Source organism: Microcebus murinus, chromosome 4 (genome assembly GCF_040939455.1).
Source record: "Microcebus murinus isolate Inina chromosome 4, M.murinus_Inina_mat1.0, whole genome shotgun sequence".
Taxonomy (NCBI): domain Eukaryota; kingdom Metazoa; phylum Chordata; class Mammalia; order Primates; family Cheirogaleidae; genus Microcebus; species Microcebus murinus.
This window is the reverse complement of record NC_134107.1, coordinates 69,869,721-69,893,009: the sequence shown is the minus strand read 5'-3', so window position 1 is coordinate 69,893,009 and position 23,289 is coordinate 69,869,721. Positions and strand designations below refer to the sequence as shown.

Sequence of the window (23,289 nt, the reverse complement as noted above, 5' to 3'; positions counted from 1 at the left end):
CCCAACAAATCCCACCCAAACAGATCTCTCCCTTTCTCTGCCCACATAGCACTTAGTCACAGAGTTTAAAGTTCTCTATAGAAGAATGCTTCAATTTTATAGCTGAGGTTGAGAGACTTGGCCAGTCCTGCAACCAGTTAGTGACAACTAAAACTAGAATCCAGATGTCTTGAATTTAGTTTCTTTCCCACTACACCTGCTATAATTTGGATGTTTGTCCTCCCAAACCTCGTGTTGAAATTTAACCTCCAATGTTGGAGGTGGGGCCTAATGGGAGGTGTTTGGGTCATGGGGGGAAGATCCCTCATGAATCGAATACTGTCTTCCCTGGGGGTGGGGTTTGTGGGAGTGAGTGAGTTCTCACTCTTATTAGTTCCCCTTGAGAGCTGGTTGTTAAGAAGAGCCTGACACCTCCCTTCCTCTCTCTTGCTTCCTCTCTTACCATGTGATCTCTGCAAGTCCAGCTCCTTATCACCTTCCACCATGAGTAGAAATAACCTGAGGTCCTCACCAGATGCCCAGTCTTGAATCTTCCAGCCAGCAGAACTGTGAGCTAAATAAACTTCTTTGTAAATTACTCAGCCTCAGATATTTCTTTGTTTTTTTTTGTTTTTTTTTTGAGACAGAGTCTTGCTTTGTTGCCCAGGCTAGAGTGAGTGCCATGCCATCAGCCTAGCTCACAGCAACCTCAAACTCCTGGGCTCAAGTAATCCTGCTGCCTCACCCTCCCAGGTAGCTGGGACTACAGGCATGCACCACCATGCCCGGCTAATTTTTTCTATATATGTTAGTTGGCCAATTGATTTCTTTCTATTTATAGTAGAGACGGGGTCCCGCTCTTAGATATTTCTTTATAGCAACATTAAACAGACTAAGACAACACCTTATTACCTTTTCCTTACCAACTACAATGTATTAATATTTTAGAGTTTAATGCTATTCAATCTTGCATTTTGTTTAATGTTTATAAATCATGTATCCCTAATTAAATTATAATCAGTTTAGGAATGATGACACAGTGTAGGGTACATATGAGGTGACAAACTGTTATTTTTGGGTATCTAAGGCTGAAGATCAGAGAAGAAAGGTTGAGATGCAGGGCCAAGCCATTAAACTAATAAGTTTTGGAACAATTGGGAATCAAAGCCAGGAACACAAATCAAACTGTGGAAGAAAAGTAAAGACAGTAATTTAAGGCCAGGACCTTAGAAAACCAGAATCAGGAGAAATTAGGCAGAGTCCAAAGTACAAACTCCTTGGTTGAATTATAGATAATCAGAGAGAGGCAGATAAATAGTGACATGTTCCTACTCACCCCCTAGAATGGGGGTACAAGGAGAAGAACAGAGACCCTCACCAGAGTCCCTACAAGTCTCCTCTGTCTAGCTAGAGAAGGTGACCCTAAAAGGGGACACCAAGCGTGAGGAAGCCTGATTTTTAATTACAGAAGATCTCACCAACCAGAGAGGGGCTGAGCAGGGAGACCAGAGCTGCTCTGACCCAAAAGGCAGGAGATGCTCTTGGTTGGCTGTTGGCACCACCCCACACAAGCTTCTCTCCTAGGTGCTCCAGCTGCAGGCTCCAGAGTGCTGGCTTGCCAGGCGCCATCCTTCCTGAGCGCTGGCCCAGGCCCCTGGACTGAAGTCTGTGCCCCTTTACCCCTGTCCTGGCTGTAAGACAGTGGACCCAGTCTACCAGTGATTGACTTTGCCCACCTACACTGACTCCCTATATTTTGTTAACATAAACAGCTTAGCATAGGCTATACAAGATACAAGATATTGCATGCTGTTACCCCAACTTTCCTTTCCAGTCTTATTTCCCACTCTATCCTTTTACCTATCTTCTGTTACAGGCAGCCGCCATTCCTCATACACAATCTAGACTTTCATGTCTCCATGTCTTTGTGCTATTCCCTTTGCCTGGAGCGCTCTTCCTGTTTCCTTGCCACTCTGTAGCTAACAAAAACTTATGTTTCAAGATCCAACTTTTAGCTCCTGCCTCAGTGAAGCATTCTCATATTCCTCCTAATAACAAGCCATTCCTTTCTCTGGACTCTCAGAATCAGTTACTTGTGTCTTTGTTACAGCACTTTAAAAATTCTGCTTTATAGTATGGTATAGCCCTATAACTTCTCTGTATTATATTTAAGCTCCTTGAGAACAGGGACATTGTTTTAATTGTCACTGTGCCCTCACAGAACCTCAACCATCCTGTTGTACATAATACAATTTGAGCTGTTCGGGGACGACGCAGTGGCAGGTGCAGCGGAGCCGTGGCGTTCCCACTTCTGCTCCAGTCATTGATGTTCGCTCTCGCCTGGAAACAAGTAGGGCAGAAAGCTGTGCTACAGCTGTGGCTTTTAAAGATACCAGGAAAACACCTGTGGAGCCCCAGGTGGCAATTCACCGAATTAGAATTAGCCTAACCAGCCATGACATAAAGTCCCTGGAGAAGGTGTGTGCCAACTTGAACAGAGGAGCAAAGAAAAAGAATTTCGAAGTCAAAAGACCAGTTCGGATGCCTACCAAGACTTTGAGAATCACTACAAGAAAAACTCCTTGTAGTGAAGGTTCTAAGACTTGGGACCGCTTCCAGATGAGAATCTACAAGCAACTCACTGACTTGCACAGTCCTTCTGCGATTGTTAAGCAGATAACTTTCATTATCAAGCCAGGAGTAGAGGTTGAAGTCACCATTGCAGATGCTTAAGTCAACTGTTTTAATACATTGATTACCAGTTATTTAAAAAATGCAATTTGGCCGGGTGTGGTGGCTCACGCCTGTAATCCTAGCACTCTGGGGGGCGGGAGGATCACTCAAAGTCAGAAGTTCAAGACCAACCTGAGCAAGGAGTGAGACCCTGTCTCTACTAAAAATAGAAAGAAATTAATTGGCCAACTAAAAATATATAGAAAACATTATCCGGGCATGGTGGTGCATGCCTATAGTGCCAGCTACTCAGAAGGCTGACACAGAAGGATTGCTTGAGCCCAGGAGTTTGAGGTTGTTGTGAGCTAGACTGATGCCACGCTCTCTAGCTGGGGCAACAAGAGTGAGACTTTGTCTCCAAAAAAAAAAAAAAAATGCAATTTGAATAAATATGTTGGGCTAAGTCTTAAACTAGTATAGTTTCTTCTATTCTCTATTTTAGAAAAATAGATTATTTTTTTAAGAGCAGTTTTAGATTCAAAGCAAAATTAGGAGGAAAGTATGGAGTTCCCATATATCCACTGCCCCTACGCAGACATGGCCTCCCCCACTATCAACATCCTGCACCAGAGTGGTGCATTCGTTAAATCGATGAACCCACATTGATACATCCTTACCGCCCAAAGTCCTAGATTATAGAGTCCTAGTTCACTCTTGGTGCTGTACATAAAGGTGGGTTGTGACAATGCATAAAGACAGGTATCCACCACACTATCATACAGAGTAGGTTTAGTGCCCTAAAGATCTTCTGAGTTCTACCTATTCATCCATTCCTTCCTGAGAACCCCTGGCAACCAGTGATCTTTCTTATCGTCTCTGTAGTTTTGTCTTTTCCAGAATGTCATATAGTTGGAATCGTACAGTATGTAGCTGTTTCAGATTGGCTTCTTTCACTTAGTAATATGCATTTAAGTTTTCTTTATGTCTTTTCATGGCTGAATAGCTCATTTCTTTTTAGCATTGAATAACATTCCACTCTCTGAATGTACCATGTTTTATTTATCCATTCATCTACTGAAGGACATCTTGGTTGCTTCCAAGTTTTTTTTTTTTTTTTTTTTTTGAGACAGAGTCTCACTTTGTTGCCCAGGCTAGAGTGAGTGCTGTGGCGTCAGCCTGGCTCACAGCAACCTCAATCTCCTGGGCTCAGCAATCCTTCTGCCTCAACCTCCCAAGTAGCTGGGACTACAGGCATGCGCCACTATGCCCGGCTAATTTTTTTTTTTTTTTCGTCAGAAATGGACTACGAAGCGGCTAATTTTTTGTATATATATTTTTAGTTGGCCAATTAATTTCTTTCTATTTTTGAGACGGGGTCTTGCTCAGGCTGGTTTCGAACTCCTGACCTTGAGCAATCCGCCCGCCTCGGCCTCCCAAAGTGCTAGGATTACAGGCGTGAGCCACCTCGCCCGGCCTGCTTCCAAGTTTTGTCAATTATGAATAAAGCTGCTGTAATATAAACATCTGTGTGCAAGTTTTTGTGTGGACATAAGTTTTCAACTTGTTCAAGTAAATATCAAGGAGCCTGATTGCTGGATCACACAGTAAGAAGATGTTTAGTTTTGTGAGAAACTTCCAAAATGTCTTCCAAAGTAGCTTAATCAGTTTGCATTTCCACCAACAATGAATAAGAGTTCCTGTTTCTCCACATCCTCACCAGCATTTGGTGTTGTCAGTGTTTTGGATTTTCACCATTCTAATAGGTAGTGGCATCTCGTTGGTTTTTTTAACATACAATTCCCTAATGACATATGATGTTAAACATCTTTCATAATGCTTATTTGCCATCCAAATATCTTCTTTTGGTGAGGTATTATTCTATATTTTTTACATAATAAATGTAAATAGATGCCAATTTTTCAAACAATATAATGGTTTACAAAGTAAAAAGTTGAAGTCTCTCTCCCTCAATCTCACTACCCAAAAGTAATCACTTGGTCTTCTTTCAATACATTTTTCTATTCATTTACAAATCTATATATGTATATTTTTATACGTTCATACTGTTTTTCTTTTATTAGTATTTAGGGTGTTACTTTTAAAATATATATTAAAGGGCCGGGTGTGGTGGCCCACGCCTGTAATCCTAGCACTCCGGGAGGCCGAGGAGGGAGGATTGCTCAAGGTCAGAAGTTCAAAATCAGCCTGAGCGAGACCCCATCTCTACTAAAAATAGAAACAAATTAATTGACCAACTAAAAATATATATACAAAAAGTTAGCCGGGCATGGTGGCACATACCTGTAGTCCCAGCTACTTGGAAGGCTGAGGCAGAAGGATCGCTTGAGCCCAGGAGTTTGAGGTTGCTGTGAGCTAGGCTGATGCCACGGCACTCTCTCTAGCCTGGGCAACAAAGTGAGACTCTATCTCAAAAAAAAAAAAAAAAAATATATATATATATATATATATGTTAAAGGTGCATTACTTTATCTTGGAGATCCATCAATGTCAGTAATAGATGCAAAATATATCAGAGGATGAATGTTCTGTAAAGTAATCAGTCTCTTAATGGAAATTTAGATTGTTTTCTTTCTTTTTTTAACCTTTAGGCAATTCTGTAATGAATCACCTTGTACATATACACGTCTATGTACAAAAATGCCAGTATTTCTGTGGATAGATTCTTAGAAACGGAGTTGCTGAGTCAAAGGTTATATAATTTAACAACATGATAGAAATTGTCCTCAAACTGCCAAACTGTGCACAAAAGAGGCTGTTCCAATTTACACTCCCATCACAGTTCAGTGTCCAGAGAAGCCTTAGGAGTTCCAAATAGGTACCTCAGGGGTTATCTGGGGGGAAAGAAGGGGTAAGAAAAAGGCTGGGAGGCCACCCTGCTATCTCACATCCTTTTCAATCAGAGCACATCTGCTTTGACCAATATTATTTCTTGGGCTTAGTTTAAAACTCCTCTTGAGGAAAAGTTTCTGATACTAAACTAAACATTCAAAAACCATTGGAACAAAAAATTACCCCTTTTGAACACCAACATTATTAACTGATGGGTTACTTAGGAATGTTCTCAGGTGCAAGTAATCAGACAGATTGAATGAGCGAGGGCACATTTTTCTCACATATTAATAACATAAATGCAGCTGTTGCATTTGTTTAGTGACTCAGTGGCCCTTTGGACTTTTCCATTATGGTTGCAAGATGGGACCACTCCAACTTCAGCATCATATTTGTATTCAAGGCAGGATGGAGGAGAGATAGTTTGTATCACTCACTCTGGCCCTTTTATAAGAAATGCAAAAGCTCTCCTAGAAACTCTCCACTCTTTCTATATCTCAGTGGCCCAAACTGTTTTTCCGTGCACCTCCTAAGAGCTGCAAGGGAGGTTGGGAAAAAAACGATTTCATTTTTTCCAGGAGTAGGCAAGCAAAAGAAAAGCAGGCTGGGAGTAGATGGGTTAGCCAGCCATCATGTTCTGCCACCATGTGCTCACAATAATACAGACTAAAGATGCAATTAGAAATAGGATAGTCTTTACCTTTAAGGTGTTAACTGCAAACAAGTTTTTTTGTTTTTGCATAAATTGGTGCAATAAAAATGTTATATGTCCCAATACAGAAAAATGTAAAGGAGATCTTAGAGGCCCAAAGGAGAGAGAATGGTCAATTCTATCTAAAGTGGGGACAGGTGGGAGGAGATCCGGTTAGACTACATCCCCAAAGTGACATTTCAGCAGAGTCTTGGAAAATGAGCAGGTGTTCACTGGGTGAAGTGTATTCCAGGTAAAGGGAAGGGAGGCTCTGAGGCGCAAACCCATGGAGTGCATTCCAGCAACTGCAAGCAGTGTGTCGTGACTGAGGAGGAGGGTTGGGGCTAGATAGTGGCAGGGGAGGCCTGATGAGAGATGAGGCTGGAGATTGATGCTGGGGTCAACTTTCAGAGGCCCTGCTGTGTCCCACAACAAGGACTCTGGACACCCTTGTGACCTGGACAGTGTCACTGAGTTTGTGTCACTTACGCCATCTAGAGCAACCACAAAGTGGAAAGCATGTGAAAAAAGTCCTAAGTACCTGCCTCCTTTGTTGGATTTCCCCCTTTCACCTGGATAAAGCTACACCTTAATTCCAGAGTGGCCTGCACAGCTGCTAGCCCCATGGAGTACTTGTTGGATTAAAACTTGCCACCAACTTCTAGGGGAAGTTACTGTATTTCTCTGGGCCACAGTTTCTTAAAAAAATAATAATTTATCTTTTGTAGAACAAATTTTTACTTTTTTTTTTCAAAATGTTTTCAGATGCATGATTCATGAACATCAGTCTGATATAAAGGGAAAACAACAACAAAGTCTTTTCAGTCAGACGTGGATTTGAATCCTGGCTTTCCATGTCCTAACAGAGTGACTGTGTGACAACTCCCTGAACTTTAGTTTTCTCATATATAAAATAGGGACAGTTGGCCGGGCATGGTAGCTCATGCCTGTAGTCCTAGCACTTTGGGAGGCTGAGGCAAGAGGATCGCTCAAGGTCAGGAGTTTGAGACCAGCCTGAGCAAGAGTGAGACCCCGTCTCTACTAAAAATAGAAAGAAATTAGCTAAACAACTAAAATATATATAGAAAAAATTAGCCGGGCATAGTGGCACATGCCTATAGTGCCAGCTACTTGGGAAACTGAGGCAGGAGGATCACTTGAGCCCAGGAGTTTGAGGTTGCTGTGAGATAGCCTGACACCATGGCACTCTAGCCCAGGCAACAGAACAAGACTCTGTCTCAAAACAAACAAACAAACAAACAAACAAAAAATAGGGGCAATGCACCTATCAGTATCTGATGCAAGGTTAGTGCCCAATAAGTAACTATATTTTTACATTATTTTAAAAATTTACCATCTACACTATAAGGTAGGTGGAATAGGCCTAATGTCACCCTAAAGTTAAAGATCCAGAGGCTTACAGACATTGATTTACCAAAAGAGCAGCCAGCTAGGTAGGTGGTAGAAACAGGCTCAAATTCACATTCTGATTCTGAAGTTAGCATTCTTTCCACCAAGCTGGCAGCTTGTTTCCTCCAAGTGATAGGATGGGGTTCAGATCTCTATGACACCTGTCAAGTGAATGACTTTATGAATATATTAGATAGCTCAACACCTTCCTCATATCTGAGAGCTCAGGGAGCAGACAGGCCTGAGTCAGCTGCTCACGCTTTATAATAATTCCTGAATGTGTGACTGGGAGCTCTAGCCCTGTGTCTGGCTTTAGCATGACCGTGACCTGCCGGGAGAGGGAGCTCATACTGACTCTGTGCTAAGGTTACAGATATCCTGGTGACTTCAAGGGCTGCAGCACTTGGGGGAAGAGGAAGGGTGGGGCTTCCCTTGTTATGGGTAGTGACTACACAGCTTTCTGGGAAGCTTGTAATAACGCAAATGTTAGGAAAAAGACTGTCACTATTTTAAAAAAAGATGGGATCATGAAACAGAAAGAAATGACCTTTACCAAGAGGAAGTAGAAAGAAAAAAAGGGGAAATGGCTAGAGCCAGGAAGACAGAAGGAAATTTGGCACAGCAGGGTAGGTTTTGTTAATGCTGCACTTTTATTTAAATAGAAGGTAGACGAATAAAATATTTTTAGACTGGTACTGTAGGAAGATAAGAATGGAATACATACTTCAAAGAAATATTCTGAGAACAGAATTAGCATGTGTCCTCCTAAGAGTTATTTTTCTATTGTGTTTCAATAAATATTAACCTGGCATATATCCAAACTCTGTGTGAGACACTGGGGATATGGAAATGAACAATTGAGTTCCTGATCTCAAAGAATGGTCAGTACAGCAGAAGAGACGAATGATCAGGCAATTCCAGGAAAGGCTGCTACATTCTATGCACTTCTTGCTAATACAGGACAGAGGGGGAAGCTCTTAAATCACATTGTGGGTAAGGTCAAGGAATATGATGATAATTATAGATGATTTTTTGGTGAGCACTTGCCATCTGTAAGGCAAACTGCTAAGTGCTTATGTGGATTATCTCATTTGAGCCTCATCATAATGTGGGTACGATTCTGTTATTTTCATTCTGTGTGTATGAAAACAGACTTAGAGAGGTGAAGTGACTTATTCAAGATCACTCCTAAGAGGTGGGGTGAAGTTTTTCCTAAGTAGAAAACTTAGGCTAAGTGAATAATAATAATAATAATAATCCCACCAAGACTGGGTGCAGTGGCTCACGCCTGTCATCCTAGCATTCTGAGAGGATGAAGTGGGAGGATCGTTTGAGCTCAGGAGTTCGAGACAAGCCTGAACAAGAGTGAGACCCGGCCTCTACTAAAAATGGAAAGATTTTAGCTGGGCACTATGGCACAGGCGTGTAGTCCCAGCTACTCGGGAGGCTGAGGCAGGAGGATTGCTTGAGTCCAGGAGTTTGGGGCTGTAGTGAGCTACGATGAAGCCACTGCACTCTACCCAGGGTGACAGAGTGAGACTCTGTCTCAAAAAACAAAACAAAACAACACCAAAAAAAAAAAAAAAAAAACAGAATTGAAAGGGAAGAAGGATAGTGAAAAGGGGAAATGGGAGAGAATATTTTGTGCAGAAATAACAGTAGGAAAGAGTTTCGTCAGCAAATGAGAGCAGGCTGCGACTTAAAAATCACAAGTTGTTCAGTGTTACTGGAGTGGTTAATGCATGTGAGGGAGTAGAAAGAATTGAAGCTAGGAGAATCGGCATGGATCAGATCACAGTGGGTTGGCCACGTCCTGCAACAGTTTGGACTTTATTCTGACACTGTAGAAGGATGAAATGGAGAACATAATAATGATGATGATGATGATATTGTGGTAGGCTGAATAATGGTCCCCCAAAGGTATTCATGTCGTAATTACTGGAACCTGTGAATATACTACCTTACGTGGCAAAAGGGACTTTGCAAGTGTGATTAAATAAAGATTATTCTGGATTATCTGGGTTGGGCCCAATGTAATCACAAGGGTCCTTCTAAGAAGAAGGCAAGAGGGTCACAGTCAGAGAAGGGAAACAGAGGTGAGAGAGAAGGGGAGGGGGGAGAGAGAGAGATGATTGGAGCATACGATGCTGCTGACTTTGAAGACAGAGGAAGGGGCCATGAGCTGAGGAATGCAGGCAGCCTCTAGAAACTGGAAAAGGCAAGGAAATAAATTCTCTTGCAGAGGCTCCAGATGGAACACAGCCTTGCTACAATTTGATGTTGGCCCCATAATATTCCTTTTGGAGTTCTGATCTCTAGAACTGTGAGGTACTAAATTTGTGTTAAGCCACTAAGTTTGTAGTAATTTATTATAGCAGCAACAGGAAGTTAATACAACTATACCCACAATTTAGTGATCATCTGTTCTGTACAATGTATCTGATCTACATGAACCCTAACCCCAGGGCCAACATCATGGGCGTTCAAGCTTTGTAACCACATAAACATGCTTAGGAAGGACCCCACACTTGGTTTAGTGCCCTGCTGTTGTCTTGATTCTTAATAATTATTTAACAAGAGGCCATCTTGCATTTTTATTTTGCACTGGCCCCCCACAAACTACACAGCCAGTTCTCCTTAATCGTAAAATCAACCCTGAAAAATAAAGGCATATCCACTTTATAGATGAAGAAACTGGGAATCTCAGAGAGGGAGTGTAACCCAGTAATAAATACCTTGAGTCAGGTTACAAATTCTGCTACTTACTAGTCATGGGCTTTAGGACAAGCTTACTATTTCCTCTGAGCCTCAGTTTCTCCTTCTGCACAGTAATTATAATATATATCTTGCAGAGTTGTCATAAGGAGTAGAAATAATATATACAAAGTGCCTACATGGTGTGGGCAAATTGTAGAGACTCAGATAGTAGTGCTATTGCCCAAAGTCCCAGACTTAGTAAGAGTTGAACAAGGATTTCATGCCTATAATTTTCCATTGTTTTCCCTGATTTGCATTTTGGAAGATAATTCTGGCAGAATATGGACTGACGGAGTGTAAGACTAGAGGCAGCAAGTCCGGTTCAGAAATGTAGCAATGTAGTAGATAACTTCTGGCAAGACTGTCTATCTCATGCCATATTTTTTTCTTTGATAATTGCCTCTAATACATAGGAATCATCCATCCTCCGGAATTGCATCTCCAACATATAACTCAGCTTCCCCCACCTTCTTTTTCTTCTTCTTTTTTTTGAGACAGAGTCTCGCTTTGTTGCCCATGCTAGAGTGAGTGCCATGGCATCAGCCTAGCTCACAGCAACCTCAAACTCCTGGGCTCAAGCAATCCTCCTGCCTCAGCCTCCCGAGTAGCTGGGACTACAGGCATGTGCCACCATGCTCGGCAAAATTTTTTCTATATATATATATCAGTTGGCCAATTAATTTCTTTCTATTTATAGTAGAGATGGGGTCTCGCCCTTGCTCAGGCTGGTTTTGAACTCCTGACCTCAAGCAATCCTCCTGCCTCGGCCTCCCAGAGTGCTAGGATTACAGGCATGAGCCACCACGCCCGGCCCCCCTACCTTCTTAATCTGTGTTTGTCCCCAGATTCTCCCAGAAATTTGGTATTTTGAACGGAGAGCTGCAGAGGCTGAGCGTTACTGGAACCAAGTCATATTCATAGCAGACTCTCCAGAGAAGGTCCAGGGCAACTTGCTTGCTGCTAAGGTCCCTAGAGCTGACCTAAGCCTGCCTTTCCACAGTGATTGCTCAGTTTCTCCTTCCATTCCATGCACATATTTATTTAGTAAATCTGATCAGGCATGGTGGCTCATGCCTGTAATCCCAGCACTTTGGGAGGCCAAGGGAGGATTGCATGAGGCCAGGAGCTCAAGACCAGCCTGGACAACATAATGAAACCTCTTTTCTATAAAAAATAAGAAAACGTAGCCAGATGTTGTAGCACATGCCTGCAGTCCTAGCTACTCAGGAGGTTGAGATGGGAGGATTGCTTGAGCCCAGGAATTGGAGGCTGCAGTGAGCTATAATCATGCTTCTGTGTTCCAGCCTGGATGATAAAGCAAGACCCTGTGTCAAACAAACAAACAAACAAAAAGACAAAAAAACAAAAAAACCACAACACTTTTTTCATTTCCTTTCTAAAGTGACAGAATTGCAACCAAAGAACCCCAACTAACACATGTAATAATGCCACAATTATTGGGAGAAATAAAGAAAACAATCAAATTCATGTACTCGATTTGGAGTGAAGAAGATGCACATTTAGAGAAATATAAGTTGAGGAAAAAGGAGTTTGGAATGACTTCTGGATTTCTGGCTTGAGTGACTAGGTAGATGTTGTTATAATCATAAAGGTAGGGCATACGGGGCCGGATGTGGTGGCTCATGTCTATAATCCCAGCACTTTGGGAGGCCAAGGCAGGAGGATTGCCTCAGCCTAGGATTGCTTCAGCCAAGGTTACAGTGAGCTGTGGTCAAGCCACTACTGCACTCCAGCCTGAGTGACAGAGTGAGACCCTGTCACAGGAAAAACAAAAAACAAAAAACCGGGGTGAGGGCAGGTATGGAAAAAGAAGGTGGTGTTGGAGAGGGAAATAAGAGGCTGGAGAGGAAAATACTGGACTTGAGGTGCCTACAGGATATTCAAGTGGAGATACACAGTAGGAATTTAGATATGTACATCTGGAATTCAGGAAAGAAGTCTAGTTTGAAGATAAATATTTGGGAGTTTTCAGCATCTACATAGTCATTACTGCCATGGTGCAAAAAAGAATCTAAGAGTGAAATCCTGGAGAATACCAATGTCTAAGAAGCAGATAAAGGAAAAAAATCTCTCAAAGGAGATCTAGAAGGAATGTCCAGAGAGGGAGAGGCAGAACCAGGAGAAGTGTCAAGTGAAGAGAGTGTTTGAAAGGGATGTGTTTAAATTAGTTCAGCATTCTTACCAATGCCCTCTTCATCCATGGCTGAGGCTACAACCATCCTATCAAACACGTCTGTACTTGTGCTCCCCAAACCTAGGAAATTCCGGTAAGCCCCATCTTCTACCCTTTGCTTTGACCCTTAGCAAAATTCTCTGGCCTCTTTGGATTGACAGCTGAAACTGACACCCTGATGGCCATTAAAATATTGTGTTTACCAGCAGTGAAAGAAATGCAAATTGCAACAGCCTGAGATTGTTATGGTCCTATTATACACCTACACTGTTAGGACACGTGAATAAAGCAACAAAGCCTTATGTTGGCAGAGACTGTGGAAAGGAAGGCAGGCACGAACTTTCCTAATGGCATTTTACATACAACCTTCCTGCAGAGAAACCAGGGAAGCAGTACAGAAGCTGTATGTGCCTTTTGTTCCACTTTGGAACATACCTCAAGGAAATAAGCTAAAGGAAAAAAGTCGTAAGTGGTACAGATCCTAGCCTTACCATTAAAACAGCATGAAACTGGAGGTAATCCAAATCCTCAGCTTTAAATTAATTCTTAAACAACGTCAAACTAACTGATTTGGAACACTGTGTGGCCGTTAAAAATGGCAAGCATGTGGACATGGAAATGTATCTATGAAATAATGTTAAGTGAAAAAAGCCAAGCACATCACGTGCTGAGGAGGGTGCGGAGAAATTGGAACCGTCATGTATTGTTGGTGGGAATATAAAATGAGAACACACACTTTGGAAAACAGTCTGGCAGGTCCTCACAAAAAGTTCCACACAAAGTTATCACTGGACTCAGTAATGTCACTGCAAAGTATATACTCAAGAGAAATGAAAACATGTGTCCACACAAAAGCTTGTACACAATATTCAATTTGATGAATGGATAAACAAAAAGTGATATATCCACACAATGAAGTATTATTTGGCCATGGAAAGGAATGAAATACCGTTACAGGCTTCAACATGGATGGATCCCGAAAACATTATGCTATGTGAAAGAAGACAGTCACAAAAGACCACATATTATACCACAACATTTATATGAAATGTCTGGAATAAGCAAATATAGAGAGACAGAAAGTAGATTAGAGGCTGCTTAGGGCTTAGCAGGTAGAAAGAGTTGGAGGACAGCGGGTGATGGCTAAAGGGTACAGGGTTTCTTTCTGAGGTGATAAAAATGTTCTAAAATTGATCGTGGTGGTGGTTGTACAACTCTGTGAATACACTAAAAAACTACTGGGTTGTACACTTTAAAATGGGTAGATTGTATGTTATGTGAATTATATTCCCATGAAGCTGGTGCAATTTTTTTTTAAATAATTGAACTATACTTTTACAGTGGGTGAACTTTATAAAAATATGTAATTATATACATACAAAATACTTCAATAAGGCTGTTTTTTAAAAAAGCAAAGCACAAACTGGTTGCTGCTTTGTGTGCATCTGTATTTTTGTAAAATAACAAAGGCTAGAAGAGATTGAGATTCAGTTAAGCTACAACGGAAAGGCACCAGATTTGGAAGCTAATGACCTGGTTCCATTCCTCATCCTGCTATTACTAACCATATGATCTTGTCTGAGCCTTAGTTCTTCCATGTGTAAAATATCATTTTCTGGAATATTATTTTCTGCCTCACATGGTTATTTTGAGGCATAAATGTTTAGTGGGTTCATTTTCTTGCCCTTTAGGAATCCTCAAGGATGCGGTTAAAACAATGTGGCAATAAAGGTGCAATGAGAATGAGAATGGTCTGGATCCTGATTCTATACTTCTAGCCTAGGAAACAGTGTCAGCATAGCCTCAGCCTCAAAAAGAAAAGACCCTCCCCATGTCTAAGTGCTTTGAAAAATGCCTTTATAAACTGGCTGTGTGAAAATTAAGAAAAGCTTGCCATGTTCTGAAAATGTACACTAGTTTTAAAGGTAATTTGGGGGCGACACAAAGGAGCTAAGGTGTGTTAATGCCAAGTTACCATAGCAACAAGCTCTGCTGCTCTATCCTTCCCAATCCTGGGCCTACCCCAGATGAGATGATGAGCCCAGTAAACACCAGAACTAAGCCAGTCTGTATGAAATGACTTTCTCCATATGCAGGCAGGGGACACATTCACATTTTCCCACAAATAATGCTTGAAAGGAGAAGCCCTCTGAATTTTTACGAAACAATCTCTCTTTTCTTTAGCATCAGAATCAAGACCCCGTACACCCGTTGTCACAACGCCCGGTATGTGTAAGTATTCCACATATAGTTATGTAATGAATGACTGATCAGAATTTACCTAGAAGTTCAAGGTTGGCATAGAACACCACAGTTTATTAGTAAAAAGAGACTACAATGTTATATGCCAGGAATTTCAGAAAGGAGATCTAAATTCATACTCCACATAATTCGGTGTCTGTTCCAAGCCACACAGCATTTTCGCATCTGTGTCTGCCCCAGTTATTAAATTTCTTCAGGCTGTAGAGAATTCCCCTCAAATATCACACTTATTATTCCGAAAGGACACAGCGTGACTCTGCCGGTGTTATTCAACATGCTATATGGCACACGTTTTCAAACCCATTGCGGGAACAGTGTGTGCAGAAGGCTGCTTCGTGAACGTGCTGTCCTCCACCCTTCCCAGGTCTTGGCCTGACCTCCACAGAGAAGGGAGCCTGACCGGGCCTGCATCTGGGGAAAATGTTCCTCCTCATCATGGGCAGAAGCAAACATCCCAAGTGCCAGGAGGGCTGTTTTTGAAATCATTCCTGTGGGATGGGAAGGCCTCCCTCTACTCTAGGAGCCAGGCTCATAGTCCCACCATGGAGTCAGGCTTGGCAAGGGGTTCCCAGCTCCAGATAGACTTCCTCTCTGCTCCTCCCTTACTCCAATATTCTCACACTTTTGGCATAACATCCGGGTCCCTTCTGTCCTGGAAGACACTTCCTTCTTGTAATCTCCTCTTCGGACTCTGTGAACCCTGAGGTCAAAGGGGAAGAACAGAGAGGTCTCCTCATTGCCAGACTTGCAGAGAGCTGCCTCAAGCCCACAGAAACCGTAGTGCCTACTGGCTGCTGAGCACGGGCACTTGGCAAACATTATTTCAGTTAATCCCCAACAGTCTTGGAAGGCAAAGATTTTGGATTCCCGTTTTGTCTTTGAGGAAATCAAGGCACAGAGAGATCTTATGATCAGTCAGTGGCTGAGCCGTTATTTAAACTCAGGTCTGACTAGATGTATGTTTACAACTAAAATAGCTAAAAACGGCAAAAGCAGCAATAAACGTTTGCCAACACCGTTCTGCACCAGAGATTTTGGGGAGAGCCAAGGAAGAAAAACCTGGTTTCAACAACACCCTAACAACACATGGGCCTTAATAATACTAATTTTAGACCATAATCGTAGTAGCATATGTGTTGTGGTTGGTGGCAGTCGGAAAGGACTGAGCAGGAAATACCAGGACCCAGATTCTGGCTGGTTAGGAAGATTAACAGATACCAGGGGTGGCTCTGTTTCTAAAGCTCTTTCCTTCCTCTCCCTTCTCATCCTCTCAGGCCCATCTCCTCTGTGAAAGCTTTCCTGACCACCTTCACGATCCCCGGCATTAATTCTTTGCTCCATGCTCCCATCGAACTCTTTCGCATCTCAGTTATAGCCCCTCCTTATCACATGTTACTTTAGTATATATCCCCTAACTGGCTAGAGCACCTTGAGGCCAGCACCTGTGACTTATTCATCTTTGTGCTCAGCACCTTGAACAGTTCCTGGTAAATAAAGTCTCAAGTCAATGTTGCTACTCAATAAATCATGACCTTCTCCTAGTCTCGTTTCCAATTTTCAACCAGTACCCTCACTTTCCCTACATCCTGATTTGGATGGGACTTAATGTTCTTGTCGGCTGCACAGCATCTGAGCCCCTTCCTGAGTCTGGGGAGACTGCCATTGCATCAGACGTGCTGGGAGGCAGAGCATGCCTTCCCCTTGTGGAAGTTGGAAACAAGGCCAGACAGTTGCTCTTCTGGGTCTCTGGCAGCCAGAGAGCAAGTACATGACCTAATCTTGGCCCGGCTGATATTACTGTTTAAGACTTTGAGTTTTAAGCAAATGACCCAAGAAACTGGGACAGTTTAGGATTTGTGCTGGTGGTAGCATTGGTGTCCACTGCTCAGTGGGGGAGGCAGCAGCATTTTAACCAGGATGTTTTTGTGATATGGTCTTAACTGTGGTTCTTTTTCAGTTCCTGTCCATTTTCCAAACTTGATTCTCTAGAATTCCTGTCAATTCTATGATCTTCCCCATATTTCTCTAATAAACTCCTTTATGATTAAGGTAGCAGAGTTAGCTTCTGTTACTTACAACCAAGAGCCCTGGCTGATGTTCATGACAGCCCTGCAGTAGGTCGTCCTGGATCCTGGGAAACCAAAGGCCAACAAGTAACTTCTTCCTGCTGCAAGTGCTAGGCAGAAGTATAGGATTACCTCTTAGTTTGCTGTACTTTTAACTTTTCACATTCATTATCACATTTCATCCTTACAACAACTCTAGCTGTAGGCAGGTAGGACAGGTAGTAAAACAAGGTTTTAAGTAAGAAAAGTGAAGCTCAATGAGTATAAATGACTTCCCTGAGGTCCCCAAACTGGTGGCAGGATCCAAACTACAATCCAAATCTCCTTATTTGCAGCCAAAGTCTCTCCATACCCAAATAACCCTGAGTAACTTCTTTTGACTTTAAAAAAAAAATTCATACAAAAATATTTATTAGGCATTCATTATGTGCCAGTCACTGATTAGGACAACAGGCTGCCTCTATTCTAGGCTCAATACTATGTTTTCTGAAAAGTACTGGCAGTATCAGTATTAATACGTTTATTCATAATACTTTGCCTTTTGGAAGCAGTACGAGATCGTTGGTAAAACCTCTGCCAGGCTACTTGGGACCAAACCCTGGCTCCCCTATTTCCCAGTTGTGCGTAGCACACGCTGTCGGTGTCCTGCTCGTGGCCTCTCTGCCCCCACCTGCACACCTGCTTACTGAGAACTCTTGTGACTCACTGCATACAGGGCCCTTGTGCAAAGGAAGCTGGGGAAGCCAGAGTTAATGTCCCGAGAAACTATCCTCAAACAGTGATAGGTGGAGATTTGAAGATAAATACCCCAGCTTCCTCACCTCCTGGTGGGAATAATTCTGAGGCATATTCCTCACTGTCTTCCAGAATTTCCCAGTAGGCTGAGCAACAGTTACCCTCAGTGGGAACGTGCTCGATAGCACGCACCGTACTGGCCCCTTCTCTCCACTTCATTTCCCTACTCTCTGACCAGGGTTTCCTGGGATCACTCCCCAAATAAACTACTCATACTTGAATCCTTTTCTCAGGGTCTGTTTCTGGAGGAACACAAAGTAAGACACAACACGACCTTGGGAATATCACTCAAATAACGTCTTAGCAAATGAAGATAATGTTACCTGCCTCACAGAGGCACATTCGTGACCCAACTTAGCCTGTTTCCTGGCAAATACGCAGCACACAGTGTTGGCCATTTTCATGTATGCGGCACTTTTGGCTTTCAGAGCACTTACCCACACATTGTTTCACTTCTTCCTTCCCGGAGGAGCTACATCTCTAGCCACCCCACCACCCCTGCCTCCCTCCACGCCAGATACTGTTCTTCACGTCAGCCCTGCTCTCCCGTTGGCACATTGCTGAAGTGACCAGTCTCCTTAGCATATCTGTGATTCGGCACACAGTGCTCTCCCTTGCCTGGAGAGACTTCTCTCCCCTGCCCCCACCATGTTGATCTCCTGCCTCTCTCTCAAGCCTCCACCAGGTTTACCTCCTCTAGAAAGCTTTCTCCATTCTCCTCCCTTCCTCTTCTGCCCACACGCCCCCCCAAACACACACATACACACACAGCATGCAAAGAGGGCACCTAACCCAGGTGTGCTTCTATCACTGCAGATCACCTAGAACTGTGATTACTGTGTTTCCCCCAAAATAAGACCTACCCATAAAATAACCCCTAGCAGGATTTCTAAGCATTCTCGCAATATAAGCCCTACCCTGAAAACAAGACCTAGTGATGGGCGTGGCTACGCAGAGTATCTGCACAACCCATGCATTTCCTCGCCAACCAGTAAAGAAGACGAGCAGCCCTTCTCATCTGCCCCATGAGAGCTCTATTGCTCCACATGAGAGACTGGGGCCAATGGTTCTAAAGGAAATAGAGTCGCAAGAAATTCAGGATGGAATTCGGGGTTTGGAGAGTTATGATGATGTTCCAGAAGAAGACGATTTAACTATATTTGGATACATGTAGATTGTTGTACTGTACTTAAAAATAAAATAACACATCCCCTGAAAATAAGCCCTAGGGTATGGTGTCTTCCTGAGGAAAAATAAATATAAGACCCTGTCTTATTTTTGGGTGAACATGGTATTTGCTTTCTTACCTGCCTCATTCACTAGACAGTGAGCATCTGTCTGTGACAGGCACTATATCTTTTATTTCTATATTTCTGGTGTGTAGCCTAGTGGCCATCTCAAAAAAAATTTTAAACTATTTTTTAAAACAAATAGATTAAGGCCAGGTGTAGTGGCTCATGCCTGAGTACTTTGTGAGTCTGAGGAGGGATGATCACTTGAGGCCAGGAGTTCAAGACCAGTCTTAACAAGAGCGAGACCTCATCTCTCCAAAAAATAGAAAAATCAGCCAAAGTTGGTGGTATATGCCTGTAGTCTCAACTACTCAGGAGGCTGAGAGGTAGGAGGTAGAGGTTGCTGTGAACTACGACCATGCCACTGTACTCTAGCTTGGGAGACAGAGCAAGATCCTGTCTCAAAATTGATTGATTAATTAATTAATAGATTAAGGAATACTTTTGAAGCAAGGGCGTTATCTTTATTTTGTAGTTGAGAAAAAAGAGGCTCAAAAGTGTAACTGACTCCATTCAAGTTCATACAATTAATACATGGCAAAAGAACAAGAACTCGAAACTGACCATTTGGCTTCAGAGTTGAACATTTCTTCTGTAACATCATAGCTGTGAGGATTTCTGTGCTAGAGATGCCCTTCATATCTTTCTCACTCTCATATTCTCCTATTAGAAAATAAACTCCATCCGTAGCCTTGGAAAGAGGGCCGTTTTCCATTCAAAATGATCCAGGCCCCCCCCCTCCCACCATGGTTGATTGGCTCAGGAGTGGGCTTCCAACCAAAAGGAGAGCCCAGTCAGATCATCTCTCCTGGGAATCCAGAGAGACAGGATCAGTTGGCTCTGGACTTATAAGGTGGCAGAGAATAAGGGCAACTGAGGCTGACATTTTGGGGCTTCTATTTTGGGTCATATAATCTGATGAGCTATTAAAGTGGCTCTACCATGAGAAGCTAAGAATCACAGACAAGACACCATGATGTGAGAGAGAGATGTGGGTGGGAGGGGAGAGAGAGAGATACAGACAGAAGACCTACTTCAGTTCCTGACAATTTTCCGTTTCTTTTTCCAGTCTTTCATAAGGTCTGACAATTGAGGTCTATGACACACTCTTAATTCTTTATAAAGAAATTTCCTGGCCTTTAAGCTAACTCAGCTGAGTTTCTCTGCCTTGTGACTGGATAGGATTGTGATATTCATTTACTGACATCTTCCTAAATATGGTTTCCAATTTCACAGCATAAGGATGTGATAACTTCTCCCTCAGAGTCCACCTGCAATGATGGTAACTGCCAACAGGTGTCCCAGGTTGGTTTTTCTGGAAGTGGACACTGATAGAATAGGAATACTGGATCAATTTGTATGAAGGAAAAGGGAGGAAGCAGAATGGGGCAGAGACAGAAGTGAAACTGCAAAGAGGGCCTGAGAGAGCCTCCACCACCCCAGCGAGCACTCCAGAGTGTCCTGTGTCAGGCCAAAGTGGCTGGGTCTTTATATCTGTACCTCACTTCGTCATTGAGATGACTGCCCTGAGTAACTCCTACTCTTGGGCAAGGTTGTTCCCTGCATCTGAGACAAACCCTGAAGGAGCTAAGGGCTGTCTGCTAACACCCTCCCCATGGCAGGGCATCTAGCCCTTCCTAGAAGGGGAATCTGGACAGTGTATTTTGTCTATGACACCAGGTGAGGGGTCTGCCATGTTTATGGTCTCAACAACCCAGCTGGTCACTAGTGTGTTCAGTTGAAATCAGTGAATTCATACTTTACCACCAAATGATCTGGTTTTGTAAATAAAAACTTTGTCTTGTTTATATTACCTATATGTCAACATTACAGATTAAAATGGACCTGAAGAACAAATAAAAGATTTAATTATAAGTACAGTAATGTGTATTAGTATTTACACAATATGGTACCTTCTCACTACATCTCATGATTATCTCATCTACCTAATGTAATCTGAGCTCTTCTACACATCTGCACTCAGCCGTGAACACAGCACACAGTTGTAACTATATGTGAACCTGTGAAAGGGTAAGTTAGATCATGTCACTTCTCTGACCCATAAGGTGCTACGTGATCTTGCCTCCTGTTGTGTAACTTCCCTGATCGCATCTCCTATTACTCCCTGCCTTGCTGCATTGGCCTCCATGTTCCTTTAGCATGCCAGGCACTGTCCAGTTTTATGGCTGTATTAGTTTCTTGGGGCTGACGTAGCCGAGTACCACAAACTGGTTGGCTTAAAATAACAGAAATTTATTGTCTCCCGGTTCTAAAGACTACAAGTCCAAACTCAAGGTGTTGGCAGGGCTGTGCTCCCTCTAAAACCTGTCAGGGAGAATCTTTCCCTGCCTCCTCCTAGCTTCTAGTATTGGCTGTCGATGCTTGGCATTCCTTGGCTTGTAGCTACATTACTCCAAACTCTCCTGTGTCATCACATGTCACTCTCCCTGTCTCCGTCTATGTGTCCTCTTACAAGGACACCAGTCGCATTGGACTAGGGCCCACTCTAATGACCTTGTCTTAACTTGATTACATCTGTAAAGATCCTATTTCCAAATAAGGTTACATTTCACAGAAACCAGGGATTAGCACTCCAACATATCTTTTGTGGGGGACACAATTCAGCCTCCAACAATGGCCTTTGCAATCATTTTTTCTGCCTCGAAGTGCTCTTTCCCCAGATGTCTCCATTATTCACCTTCTCACTTCCTTCTGGTCTTTACTCAAATGTCACTTTCTCAATGAGGCCTTCCTTAGCCACCTTACCTGAAATTGCAATGTTCACTCCCCAGCACTTCCTAGTCCCTTTCCCTGCTTTATTTTTCTCTTTAGCACTTGTGATTAGCATATTGCATGTTATATGTCACTCATTTATATCGTCTATTGTCTGTCTCCCCTGGTAGAATGTAAACATCAGGACGGCAGGGATTGTTGTGACTTTTGTTCGCCGTGGTATTCTCAGCGTCTAGAACAGAGCCTGGCGCAAGGAATACTTGTTGAATGTATACACGAGTCTCCATGTTCAAAGCCATTCATGGGGTACATTCTGAGCTCTAAGACTTCTGCAGCTTCCCTAAGGGTCAGAACTCCTACAGACCTTCATCTATAGTTGCACGCTTTAACTCTCTGAACACAAAGCCAGATGTCTCAGTTCACCATACAGAGGAGTTAAAAGGGGAAACTTAGCCCCAAAGTTCTGGTTGTTGGAACTCTGGTCCGCCAAGCATATTTGAAGGAAGAACAAGGCAGTGTCTTCCCTATCTGGTCTTTGGTTTCTGGATTTTCCTCCTCTTCATCTATGAAACAGAACAGAAGGAAGGAATCAGAGCTAGGGAATTTCTGTTTGTCAAAATGGTCTTCCAATCACAACCTTTCTGTCCACCTGATGGTTTTTCTCTTTACCAGGCTTCCCCCCCCCCCCGCTCTATATACACACACACACACATATAACATATACATACATATATATATATATATATATATATTGATCTGTAGTTTTGTGAGGACCAGTATTATGAAGGCCTTTATATCCAGTGGTTCCTCCAGCAACTGGCACTCATATAGCTACTTTAGAATTCTGATATGGGCTGGGCACAGTGGCTCGCACCTGTAATCCTAGTACTCTAAGAGGCCAAGGCGGGGGGATTGCTTGAGGTCAGGAGTTCGAAACCATCCTGAGCAAGAGCGAGACCCCGTCTCTACTATAAATAGAAAGAAATTAATTGGCCAACTAATATATATAGAAAAAAATTAGCCAGGCATGGTGGCACATGCCTGTAGTCCCAGCTACTTGGGAGGCTAAGGCAGGAGGATTGCCTGAGCCCAGGAGTTTGAGGTTGCTGTGAGCTAGGCTGACGTCACGACACTCACTCTAGCCTGGGCAACAAAGCGGGACTCTGTCTCGAAAAAAAAAAAAAAAAAAAGAAAAGAAAAGAATTCTGATATGACACTTGGGGTTGAAAAAATTTCTGCTTATAATATTTTGATGGTTAATAAGTTAACTAATTATTTTTTAGAGACAGGGTCTCACTCTGGCACCCAGGCTGGAGTGCAGTGGTGCAATCACAGCTCACTGCAACCTCAAACTCCAGGGCTCAAGTGATCCTCCTGCCCCAGCTTCCAGAGTAGCTGGTACTACAGGCATGTGCCACCATGCCCAGCTAATTTTTAAATTTTCTGTAGACATGGGGTCTTATGATGTTTCCCAGGATGGTCTTAAACTCCTGGACTCAACCTCCCAAAGAGCTAGGATTACAGATGTGAGCCCCTGCTCCTGCCCTGTGACAGTCAAATCCATGTGTCAACTTGGCTGGGCCATAG

At 42.8% G+C, this 23,289-nt stretch overlaps 1 protein-coding gene across 1 annotated transcript; it reads left to right on the top strand.

Annotated features, from left to right (window-relative positions):
- Positions 1-288: 288 nt before the first annotated feature.
- LOC105856811 (small ribosomal subunit protein uS10-like) lies at positions 289-2,776 on the top strand. The gene is made up of 2 exons (XM_076001403.1): positions 289-348; positions 2,257-2,776. Exons 1-2 carry the CDS (start codon positions 289-291, stop codon positions 2,710-2,712), a joined length of 516 nt encoding a protein of 171 aa, XP_075857518.1. The 3' UTR covers positions 2,713-2,776.
- Positions 2,777-23,289: the final 20,513 nt, after the last annotated feature.

What these genes read in the sequence shown, in the direction of transcription:
- LOC105856811 (XM_076001403.1), top strand. Translation starts at nt 289, where the DNA reads ATGGGGGGAAGATCCCTCATGAATCGAATACTGTCTTCCCTGGGGGTG. An exon ending in TGGGGGTGGGGTTTGTGGGA is followed by an intron (nt 349 to 2,256) that starts GTGAGTGAGTTC and finishes GGGACGACGCAG; the next exon opens with TGGCAGGTGCAGCGGAGCCG.